Below are 12,760 nucleotides of genomic sequence, written 5' to 3'. Positions count from 1 at the left end.
TAATTTTAGTTAATCAATTAATTAAATTATGATTTGTTAAAGCCTCTCACCTTTTCTAGCCTATACTAACAGCACTCTTGACTGCTTATCCTATGCAACACTATTCCAATTGCTTTATATGCCTCATTCATTCCATTGGACCCACAAGGCCATTGTCAATGCACATCTTATTTTTCATATTTACCTACATGAGAAAACTGATGCCAGAGTGATGGGAAAAAATGCCAAGTCGCACAGTCAGTAAAGGGCAAAACCAAGAATGAACGAAGTCAAATGACTCCGGAGCTCATGCTTTTAATAACTGTGTTACAGGGCTTCTCTATAAGCTTCAGGAAAACACCTAGCCAAGAGCTCACTGAATCCCAGGAGTTTAATAATGGTCTGGGAGCAAGTGAATGGGTGGACACAAGGAGGAGGAAGTGAGTGAATTGTTTGACTGGTTCTAACCCTGCTAGGTCACTCTTGCCCAGGAGAGTGCTGTGTGTTCATACTGCCAAGCACGTAACCTGAATTTTGACTACTGGATGGAGTGATTCAAGAACTTGCAAAAACAAAACTGAGCCTCTGAGAGTGCTCACACCACTCCCACCCTCCCTGAGGGTCTGCAGTTGGAAATGGCTTATCTTTCTTTTGTGGTTCCAGAGGAATCCTGAATAGAACCTGCCAAGAAGCCAGGACAGAGACTGAGCCACAGACAGATAAGCACCAGGAATGCCACGCGCCCGTACTTTCAGTTGGTCCTGAATGCTTAGCTCAGCAGCCCTGGAGAAATGTCATCTACCTTAGCCTCTCTGGGATGACTGGTTTCCTGGTCTGAGATTTGAGGGAAGAATTAGCTGATTAAAAGGTTAATATATAATTGTAGGCACATGGTGCCTGGGGAAGACCCTCGACCATTTGATGTTTAACTGAATTAACGCTCGCCAGTTATAGATTTTCTGCTTGTAAAATTGCCAGCAAATGATTCTGAGTCCTGAATCTGTGTTTTCTGTGTGCACCACTTGGGATGTCAGGGTTACAGTTGTCTCAGAAGCGATCTACCCAGACCCTGCTCTCAAGGCAACGGAAAGATTTACACGCAGAAGTTCTCAGATATGGAACTAGAGCATCCTTCCCCCTTTGATTTTTAGAAGGGTGATGCCGGTCAGGGTGGTGACTCTCCCATTTCAATTCCTCTGATGTTTCTCAGGCCAGCCACACTGTGAACCCTGGGAGATTGATTCTTGCTCTCGTTCCTTGGGTTCAGTGCATTTCAGAGAGTTCATATTTAGAGAGAGGCCCTGGTTCCACAGCTTCCAACCTTTTGCACACTCCTTTGAGTTTGCTGGTAGGGACTATAATGAGTTTTCAACAGCCTGTGTACAGTGGTTAAGAGTTTCCCTCATGGTATCAAAGTTTAGTTTCCCAAGAAGCAGACACTGAGTCAAAGACGTGAGTGCCAGCAGTCTTATTTGGAGGGTGATGTCAGAAAAAATAGCAAAAAGGGATGAGAAAATGAGCCAAGGAGAAGACATCTGATGCACGATGAGCTATCAAGCCAGATACCACCATGGACAATTGGCGCTCAGGGCCAAGTGGGAGACAGAATGGTTGCCTCTTAACTGTTTCACCTGAGGGTGAACACACAGCAGTTCATCAGTTGTGGTGATGGTATTGGGGATGTGAATTTCTACACACTGGCTGCTGGCACCAGACTCAGATAAAGCAGCATCCCACAGGTTTCAGAGAAATATCCCAGGCGATGTCCTGCCTGAAGGGTGGGAGCAGAGCTCTGTCGAAAGCGGAGGACACTTAAACCTGGACTCAGATCCTGGCTCCACCCATTCCAGCTGTGTGGTTTGGAGCAACTGTTAACCTCTCTAGGATGTTGGAGGGCGTCCCTGGTGGCTCAGAGGGTAAAGAACCTGCCTGCAGTGCAGGAGACCCGGGTTCAATCCCTGGGTCGGGAAGATCCCCTGGAGAAGAGAATGGCTACCCACTTATATTCTTGCCTGGAGAATTCCATGGACAGAGGAGCCCAGTGTGCTACAGTCCATGGGGTTGCAGAGTCAGACATGACTAAGTGACTAACACACACAGAATATTGGGCCCCTTGTCTGTTAAATGTGTTTTATAATATGCTAAGTACATCATAGCGCTGCTGTGGAGACTGGAGTTGTCACTTAACTTTTATGTTCCAAATCATATAACCTGAATTTTGACTTCTGAGTGAAATGCCCTAAGAATTTCCAAAGACAAAGCTGAAACTTCAGAAGCAATTGTAAAATTTTAAATGCCTAATAATGAAACTAACTGAAGTAAAAAGAAAGGGGTAAAATTAATTTTAATAGTGACTCGATTTGGTCCAATCTGTAAAGTAGCATATTAGCATGTAATCTATATACAAATCATTAATTATACATTTTACTTTATTTTTGTTTTCGGTATTTAGTCTTCAAAATTCCACAATACTTTCTGCTGACACTTTCAGCACGGCTACATTCCAGGTGCTCAGAATCCATGGGTGGCTCATGGCCACCATGTTGTACTGTGAAGGTCTAGAGCCCTTGAATTCTTGTTAGAAGTAACTTCCAGTGAAATAGTTCTGTTTTCCTCCTCTTCATCGGTGACAATGATCCTTTGCATCTATGAAAGTGAAGTTGGTTTTCGCTCAGGCATCATATGAAACTGACAGTTTCTGTAATGAAATTTCACACATGGAAAACCATGGTGAGATTCTAAGCAGGTGTAAAAATCTGACGAAGTTATTTCTTTAACTGCAACTTAATGGAAACTGCAACAGCTGTTCCCATTTGTGTGTTTTCCAAGTCTCATTGCCAAAGTGAATGGTTGGCAGCCACAGGAGAAGTATCAACTTACCTCTTCATTTGGGAAATGAAATTAAAACCTCAGCTCATTTCTAAAAGTCACAGATTTGGTAAAAAAAGTTAGCAGGGCAAACATATAAGCTGCGTTAAAATATTGATGGCTTTGGTTTTCTCAGGTGCTGCTGCTAACATCTGCAGAAGATTTGGACTGCACTCCTGGATTTCAGCAGAAAGTGTTCCATATCGATCAGCCAGCTGAATTCATTGAGGACCAGGCAATTTTAAACTGTAAGCAAAGTCACTCAACAGTACTTTTGGCCTATTCACTGATGTTTAAGAATGTCCCTCAGCATACGGGATTCCCTAAGCTGAGAGTTTTCTGATCAATTTTCTTGTCACTGTTTGACCCAGGGTGGAAAGTCTTGAATTAGGGCTTTGTCAGCTTAGAGGTAAATCGAGTGGTGTGTGTCTCTTTGTCACATTTGATCACCAGCGAGCATTTCCTGACTGCTCCCAGGAAAGGGGACCACTAGCCTCCACCATGAGTATTGACCTATGGGAAGGAAATGAAATCCATTTTCTCTGGGCAGATCCTGAGAACAGACCATTGCCTTCCTGTGGATTGCTGTTCTACCTGGATTTCTCATACGTAGCACAGGATAAAAATAACATCCAGAGCAGGAGGTTAGCTTCTGGGAATTTTTAGGTATAGGAATTTACACTCTTAAGACTAATAATGTGGTTTTTTGAAAGATTCTAAAGCTCTACTGGCTATTTTGTGGATTAAGCTCAAATTCCCCCAAATTCCAATTGATTTCCTTAAAATATACTACCCTCAGATCTGTGGTTATAATATCTTCCTCTTTTTAATGCCAATATTATATTGTTTTATCTTTACGAGGGCATGGAATGCATTGCTAGATGCAAAAAAAGCATGGTTTTGTTTTAGCACAATGAATTTAAAATTGATGGTAGGCAAATAACCATTTAATTGCAGGCTCTTGAGCACCATTCTTTAATGTTTGGAGTGAAGGATATAAAAACGGTGGCTTAGCTTGGTCAGATGCTCTGTGGTTTGGGGAAGATAACTCTACACTTGCGCTGTGGTCCCAGGTTTGCCTTCCGGGCTGACTGTGTCCCTTCACTTCTGTGCTATGTGGCGAGCATGTTTAAATGAAAGGGGAAGAACATTCAGCCGGCTCAACTGGACTGTTCTGTGAGGCTGGGACACATTTTAAGGGTTGAAAGGAACACAGTAATGAAGATGCAGTGTTGAGGATCGAGGGAGCCCTGCAAGGTGAAGCCCATGCATGTCTTGATGCAATTATGCCAATGAAATCATTTTAGTAATTAGGGTCTATAATGACAAGGTGCAGGACTGGCCCAGTGAGTGAATTCCAACATGTGGTTTCATTGTTAATTTGATCCCTGATGTGACTCCTGGGTCAGGCCATCAGGAACTCTCATTTGTCTTTTGATTCTTCTGTTTATCAGAATCACTATATTTTAAATGGAACTTGGCTTCCGAGAACCATTTTTTTCTGGCTCTCCTCTCCTCTCGTCTGCTTCATCTCCCTCTCTTCTGTCTCTCTCTCTCCTTTCCCTTTTTTTCCCAAGTGATTATCCCAAATGGCATCTATATTAACATGTGTGGAAATGTGAAGCCACCCTGAGTATGGAAATTAATAGAGTTGGTATGCAAAGCAGGCCCATAAATGTGATTGCTTCTGTAATCTTCACGACACCAAACAGCTTTTAATTCACCTCTGAGAAGCTGGAAACAATCATACTTTGGGGATCTTTTTAATTTAAACTAGACCATCCTGTACATTCCAATATTACAGTTTTGTGTGTGTCTGTGTAGGTTTTTATTTTTTTTAATCCTCTAAGTAATTTAGTGGGTTATGGTTGTTGATTCTGTATAAGCTAGTAAAAGTGAAATGGAACTGGGTTGATTATCAATGATAGCACATTCAGTAAAAGTTGGTGATTTGAGGATATTTAATAATTTATATGTGATTTTGTAAGTGAATTGTTGGATCAGCAAAATCTGACCAGCCCCCTCCCCTGTCAATGAAACTGTGGGTCTATATGTATTACTAGGGGAAAATAATGGACAAAGAACAGATCTGGGCTGCTACTTTCCAGTTTATCTCAAAACAGTGAGCATAGGTTGTCATAGATACTGTGAATAAGGTTAATTGTGCCTAAATGAAGAAGAAAGTTTTCACAGAGCTGAGAATGCCTACTGACTACTGTTTGGGAAAATCTGGATTTCTGGAAGTAATAACAATGTATTTTGCTCTATTCAACATGCAGGAAGAAATAAAAAGTCCAAAACTTTGAACAGATTTTTTCCCCCAAACAACCAATATTTTACATCTCCCTCCTTCCCTTCTCATTCTTAGTTCCTTTCATTCATATCTCTGTGGTCCAACACAAGACCTCTTCTATCTCTGAAAAATGTGATTAGCCAAAAAGCCAGTGAGTGGTGCGTTCTCTCAGAATGAAGACCATATTGTCACAAGGCTAACATCTGGAGGAAAACTGGGAAGAATCAAACAGAATCAGTGGTTTAAGTGTATTAGATATGTGAGGTCACTGCCAAGATCCTGGAAATGGTTAGGGATCATTCAGTAACATGTAAATATAAGCTGATGATCTAGGTAATAACAGAGGTTAAAAGAAACCAGGTTAGTAACATTACCTTGAACTCCTCCTATGACACTGACACTTTCCATTTTTCTTTGTAATATTTTACAAGAGCTTTGGCTTCCAATCATCGTGAATTTTTGTCTTGCAGGAAGTATAAAATACAGCATAATCAATCAATTGATGTCCAGACTTTTCACCATTCTATAAACTTGTCTGAAAATGTTTTCTCTTTGCCTGGCAGACATAGTATATCTGCTCACACCCCAGACTTATATTCAACCAATTCTGTGTTCAGCATTCAGAACCTTCCAGTAAATGTTTATTCTGTCCACGACTTCCTGCTCTCTTTGTTCAGACAGTAATATTTCCTTTTATCCTTTTTCATCTTTCTCTTCAATTCTCACTGACTTATCTCTTTCTGTTTTAACTGTTACTAATGGTCACCTCCACTCCTTTCATTTCCATAATATTTTATTCACTGCTCACTCCGATACATTTTTCCTTCAGTTGTTCTAAAGCCTTTTATTTTCCTCACATCCAAATAACTCTTTATTCTGCTCTCCTTTCCAGTAACTAGACTTGCTTTCGTCTTTAAAGGGCCATTTTCCAACAAGCGTCTAGGATCAAAACATGGCATCCCACTATTTCTTCTGAAGTAACCAAGGGAGTTTATCACTGTATCTTTCACAGGGTGAGGCAAAGCCCCCAACTCAGGAGCACTTGGCTTCATCTCAGTCTTGAAAGGAGAGCTGGGAAGATGTGGTTATTCTCATTTTCTGTGAGAAGTACAAGAAGAAAGGGGAAGACAGTTTAAAAGGCAGAAACTCAGAAAGGAGACATCCGCTCATGATCTTTGGACTCAGGGAGGGCTCTGTCCGAGGTTGGTTGTAGGCAGTCCTTCGAGGCCTCCAAGACCCAGAATTCTCTAAAACTGGTTGATGAGGTTGCTTCTTCTGCAATGTGAAAATCATGCGATTCTGGTAGCCACTATCTTGGTACCACGAGATTTGGGTAGTGACCCTGGTTACAGCCTCCCAGGCTCCAGAAGAAGAGTTGGCCTGGAAAGCTGACCAGCCAACCGGCTGATGTGGACAAAGACCAAGTGATAAGGCCCTGGCTATCTTGTGTCCTGAAAAATCACAGAACGGAACACTCTGCCCTGCTCTAATCAGCTCAGACAGACCTTCCTGGCAGCAGGGAGGGGTCTGTTTGCTAAGGGAACCGTAGCTGGCCTCTCTCTGGGTAACTCTCCTTTATGGAGCTGCCCTCCACGCAGGAACTTGAGGACGCAAGTGGCTCCCTTCTTGGTCCTGCTGTATTTGGCCAAGTCATCAAGCTGGCAGAGAGGGGGACAAGGAGAAGGGTGGAGAAGGCACCACGGATGTTTAGCCACTTGAGCTCAAAAGGGACGTGTATTGTTTCTGTTCACACTCTTGGCCAGACCTAATCACAGAGCCAAGCTAACTGCGAGAGAGGCTGGACAGCATGGAGGAACTCAAGTATGGGCATAAGCTCACTGTCTCTACACAGATCCTAACACAGCAAAGCGGCCCCAGTCAAAAAGACTCCTGAAAGAGATGTAATGAGGCCACAACGGAGGCCGCTGCCTCTGACTAACCTGGGTCAACACGGGGATGAGACAAAGACCGCCATTCAAACAGGACAGGAGACCATGCCCCTGGGACTACCTCCTGCTTTTCTTGGCAGGGCATGCTTTCCCCTGAGCAGAACAGCTTCTTCACTGCCCCCTCTTGGAAACACCCAGGCAGGGACCTTCTGATAGTTGTAGTAAGGATGGGCCCCGATTGCATTCTTCTGATGATTATAGTATTGAGGTTAAAGTCATACAGTTTAAAACTCATGTTGACTAGGGTTCAAACAAATGACATAGTCCCATGTTAGCTGCATGACAATGAGTGAGTTATCCAAATCCTGCAAGTCTGAATTATTTCATCTCTCTAAGAAGGATAACCACAGTCTTTAACTCTAGAGTTAATGCAATGATTGATGGAAAGGTGCTTAGAACACAGTTGTGAGTAGCTGGAAGCTGGTAGTGTTATTACTATTATTCTTGACATTGCTGTTATTATTTCTGCTGTTGTTGTCAGTGTTATTATTATACATAGATCTTAGATAGGTTTGGTATCCTTATGATGGCCATCTAAACCTGAAATTAGCAGACAAATCATGGCCATTAAAATCTGAAGAGATTAAAAAAGAATCTAAAGCAATGATTCTAGGATTTGAATTTCATGGACCAATAGAATTTTTAAAAAATCTTGGATTGATAAGAGTGTATTTTACAACATTTTTCTTAGTCTGAATATGAAAAAAAAAAAAAAAGAAGAAGAAGCAGGCTAATGAGTGAGATAAAGTGAGACCACCTCCATTTACTTTGGCCAGACTTTTAAAATGTCATTGTTATCAAAAAACAAACAAAATAGGAATAAGGGCCAATTCGCAAAGAGTGGGACACGACTGAGCGACTGAACTGAACAAGAGATAAGTCAGTCTTTTGAGTAAATTTGTATTGTAAAAAATGCGCCAAATGTTTTTGTTTACCTCATTTTGTGGGAAACCACTGATTTAAGGTATTAGAGAACTTCCAGAAAATGTAACAAGTGTGCCCACATTAGGGGCAGATGTTGGGAAATTTAAAAGGCTCCCCTAGAGTTGACCAGTGCAGCATCTATGGCCTTCATAGTTGATATTTACTGCATGCTCTCTAAGTGTCACCTTGAACCTCATAACAGACCTTAAGGGAAAAAATACACTCATGTGCCCATTTTACAGGTGAGGATACTGAGGCTGGGCTAGGCGAGGCCATTTATCCATGGCTGTATTGCTTGTAATTGGTGGCATCCAATTTTGAGTCCAGGGTTTCTGTGCTCTGGCTCTTATCCAGAGTTCTGTGGTCTTGTGGCCTTGTAGCTTTTGTTGATGTTGGTGATGACCCATCAGAGAAATTTGCCACTTAATTTTCCCATCTGTTTTTGTCAATCTGGATGAAATAGAAAATTTCTACTGCATTATGTTCTTTCTGTTCATAGACAAGTTCATTCTTCCTCTGTAATGTGGAAAAAAGTATCTATTTTGCTTTTTTTGAATGGGTCTGGTGCCAGATTACCCATGACCCTATACTCCTGGCTTTCGGCCCTTCGCCCATGTTCCTTTCACCAAGACGTTTCTTGGTCATGCCACCTTGACACTGACCTTGGTTGGTAGCCAGGTCACCCACGGAGTCTGTGGTGTCCCATTAATCATATTTGTACTTAACATACATGAGTCATGGCTTTTGAGGGTGTTTTTAATTGACTATAAATCACACGGGGAACTTGAAAAATGAAGGCAATTAATGAAAAAGCAATGTGAGAGGTGTTTTGCATCCTAACACAGGAAATACATCGCCAGTGAATTAAATGTCAAAACAAAGGCCCTTTTGACCCTGCTAAAAAGGTTTCATTTGAGTGGTAGTAAATGGATGAACTTTCCAACCTGGCAGGTGGAGGAATTCCTGTTTCTTGAGTTCAAGCTGACTCAGGATTTTGTCTATGTATATCCTCTATCCTTGAGAACTTCCTAAGTTCTTTTGGTTTTCAGTTTTAGTGATTTAAAAAATGGAAAAGAAACCAATGATAATTTCCTTTCCATTTTCTGATTGTCCTCTGCACTACTAACTTGCATGTTCTTTCAGGTTGGGAGACTGAGTAACTGATTAGTGAAATTATTTAACATGCCCTGTACTACAGTCTACATAGATCTGAATAGGTTGGAGTTACAAGTGGTATATTTGTTTTAAACTGTCATGATATACCAAAGAAAATTATTCTGGTGTCACTTAATTCACTCCATCATCATGAAGGTGATTATACTTTGGGTCTAAATGTGGACTCCTGTTTACATTCATGACTTTTTACTATATGTAAACAGAATCCTATAGAAAAGTAATATTTTTACAGGTTTGCTCCCCACCCACTACCACCAACATAACTGTAACAGTTGACTAATCAGCTAATTAATATATATTATGATCCTCATAAATGCATTATATTAACTACCTCATTTCATAAATGTAAAGTGATATAAAATAATTGCAGACTGAAAAGAACACATATACACACCAGAGAGGGATATGGTAAAATGATTAGAGATCCTGCATTAGACTAGGGTCCTAAGTTGTACTTTGAAGATTGGGAAACATACGAGGTAACAGGGTAAGAGGGCCTTAGGAGTAGAGGAATGTGGATATGGGTAGAGCTCTCTTGGCATAAATTTTCTTATCAGTGGAATGAAAGGAATGAATAGGCCAGAGGAATCGCATTGTCGGCTCATGGACTAAATCTGTCCTGCCTGCTTGTCCTGCTTGGCAGCTCAGTGTAGGAGTCTGAAGTGTTTAATGAAAGGAATTTGTCGTCAACATTGAGAATTTCATTTTTAAAAATTCATAACTTCTGGGAAGTACTGGGTCTCCAGAATATAGACCCCAGAGGCAAATGAATCACAGTGGTAGCAGCCTCAATAGGTTGTTCTGAGGATTAAATGCTCAGGTCTGTAAAGGGCTCTGAAAACTCTGCTGGAAGTAGTGTAGCAGTAACAGTGGCTGAGGCCTTCCTGTTGCTTCTCCAGCCTCCACTGTCTTCCTGTCATCTAATCAGCTTCCTCCTTTATTCCACCTGCCCCTGATAGGCATCTACAGTCACCTCCATGAAGTCACCCTTGCTCCTAAGACAGGTGTGCGGGTCAGATGATATGCTCCAAAGACCAAACACACGTGCTGTTTGTATCACATCATTGCTGTCATTGACAGCAGCTCTTATTGGTGGTGAGGGAAGCGGAGGACACTACGGAGAGATGCAAGGGCAGGGAATGGCTAGCATTGACTGCGACTTTGAAATCTACCTTCAGTGTTTTGAATCACCAATACAGGGACTAGGTGAAAAGGGGGGCCCTGTGATCAGTGTGGCTGGCTTTCTGGAAGTTCAGAATAGGACACGGATGAGAGAGAACTGCTGGGGAGGCTCAGGCTTACACAGAGCCATTTCAGGAGATCTGAGATGGGATGGATGGGAGGTATGTAGAAGGAGAGCTGGTTGGGGGAGAAGGCAGGATGATTAAGAAGTACCAGAATATGAAACGAGGGTGAGAGCAGAGCCCCAGGCAAACCCCAGGGTCTAGACTGGGGAAGACATCTAGAAGACAAGTTTTCTAAAAGAGTGCAGAATCCTTGAGTCTGTTCCAGCTCAGACATTAACTTGTATGACCCTTTTCCTCTCTGGACCCCTGTTTCCCCATTTGTATAATGAGGATCTATTATGGTTATTTTGATTGGATTCCAAAGTTACCCAACTCCCAACTGGCTTTAGGAAAACCACAAAATAATCAGCTCACATGATTGAACATCTCAAGGTCTGATCTGGCTTCAGGAACACCTGGATCTAGATGCTGTAATGGTATCATCAATATCACCATTATTCAGCTCTGCTTTATATAGGGTTGGTACCCTTCAGTGTCAGAGGGGTTTCCTCCAGCATGGCCACAAGAAGTTCCAGCCTTTCATTCTTCTAGCTTAACAACCCAGATCATCTCTTTTTCCAAGTGTCCCAACAAACACTCCATGACTAACTCTCTGGGTCTAGCTTGGGTCACATGTCTATCCCCGAACCAATCAAGGCATCCAGGAAGATTTGGGCTGGCAAAAGCAGGAGAGTTCACTGTGAGGGTGTTCTTTTTTTCGTTGTTTGTTCGCCCAGCTGTGCCCGACTCTTTGTGACCCCATAGACTGCAGCACGCCAGGCCTCCCTGTCCCTCACCATCTCCTGGAGTTTGCCCAAGTTCATGTTCATTTCATTGGTGATACCGTCCAGCCATCTCATTCTCTGACACCCTCTTTTCCTTCTTTTCCTCCTTCCTTCCTCAGTCTTTCCCAACATCAGAACTTTTCCAATGAGTCATCTGTTCACATCAGATGACCAAAATAATGATCTTCAGCTTCAGCATCACTCCTTCCAGTGAATATTCAGAGTTAACCTCCCTTAAGATTGACTGGTTTGACCTCCTTACTGTCCAAGGGACTTTCAGGAATCTTCTCCAGCACCATAGTTCAAAAGCATCAATTCTTTGGCATTCTTTCTGCCTTCTTTATGGTCCAGTTCTCACAACTGTACGTGACCACTGGGAAGATCATAGCCTTAGGTATATGGACTTTTGTCAGCAGAGTATTGTCTCTGCTTTTCAACAGTGTCTAGGTTTGTCATAGCTTTCCTGTGAAGAAGCAATTGTCTTCTGATTTCATGGCTGCAGTCACCATCTTCAGTGATTTTGGAGCCCAAGAAGAGGAAATCTGTCACTACTTCCACATTTTCCCCTTCTATTTGCTATGCAGTAAAGGGACCAGATGCCATGATCTTAGTTTTCTAATATTTAATCTTAAGCCAGCTCTTTCACTCTCCTCCTTCACCCTCATCAAGAGGTTCTTTAGTTCCTCTTTACTTTCTGCCATTAGAATGCTATCATCCACATTTCTGAGGTTGTTGATGTTTCTCCTGCCTGTGTTGATTCCAGCTTTGGGCTTCCCAGGTGGCTCATTAGTAAAAAAATCCACCTGCAATACAGAAGACATAGGAGACACCAGTTTGATTCCTGGGTCAGGAAGATCCCCTGGAGGAGGGCATGGCAACCCACTCCAGTATTCTTGCCTGGAGAGTATCACGGACAGAGGAGCCTGGAGGGTTACAGTCCATAGGGTTGCCAAGAGTTGGACATGACTGAAGTGACTGAGGGTGTTCTACTCTATTGCTATGGTCCCTTTCAGGACTGACATTCTATGACTGCAGGCTATGCTTCGTGCATGAGAATTTTTAGAACCTAGCACATGCGCACATTGGAAGTGTCTCTTAGGGGGCAGGGATGAGGACAATCATCATGCCAGGTTTCTCACTGGTGATGCTGGTGAGCAGATTGCTTAATTAAGACTGTCAAATTCTAAGCACTGCCATATGGCCTCACTCTTCAACCTGTTGAGTGTCTTCATTCACATGGTTCTGGAGCTGGTATAAATCTCTTTTATTTCTGTTTTTCTTCAAGGGGTTAAGAATACAGGAACATGCAGGTGTTACAGAAACATCTCCTAATTTAAGGTGTTAGAACCACATGAATTGAGCTGCTTAATGAGTACGACATCAAAACATAAATTGGACAAGATTAAGCATGTCTTTAAATAGTGAGAAGGCAGAAGATCTTATTATCCTGTAATAGGTCAAATCCACACATATTCTAAAACTTGTGATGCCTTCTGTCTG

The 12,760-nt window shown here is 42.2% G+C and overlaps 1 protein-coding gene across 2 annotated transcripts in view; it reads left to right on the top strand.

Annotated features, from left to right (window-relative positions):
• Nucleotides 1-12,760, top strand: part of CDH13 (cadherin 13) — a 980,233-nt gene that overhangs the window by 208,358 nt on the left and 759,115 nt on the right. For both annotated transcript variants that reach the window (XM_043435590.1, XM_043435589.1), the window contains one exon: nt 2,984-3,095. In XM_043435590.1, coding sequence (XP_043291525.1) covers nt 2,984-3,095 — 112 coding nt within the window. The remainder of the gene's footprint in view (nt 1-2,983; nt 3,096-12,760) is intronic.

This window comes from Cervus canadensis, chromosome 18 (genome assembly GCF_019320065.1).
Source record: "Cervus canadensis isolate Bull #8, Minnesota chromosome 18, ASM1932006v1, whole genome shotgun sequence".
NCBI classification, from domain to species: Eukaryota; Metazoa; Chordata; class Mammalia; order Artiodactyla; family Cervidae; genus Cervus; species Cervus canadensis.
The sequence above is the reverse complement of the archived record's forward strand: the minus strand, read 5'-3'. Positions and strand labels throughout refer to the sequence as shown.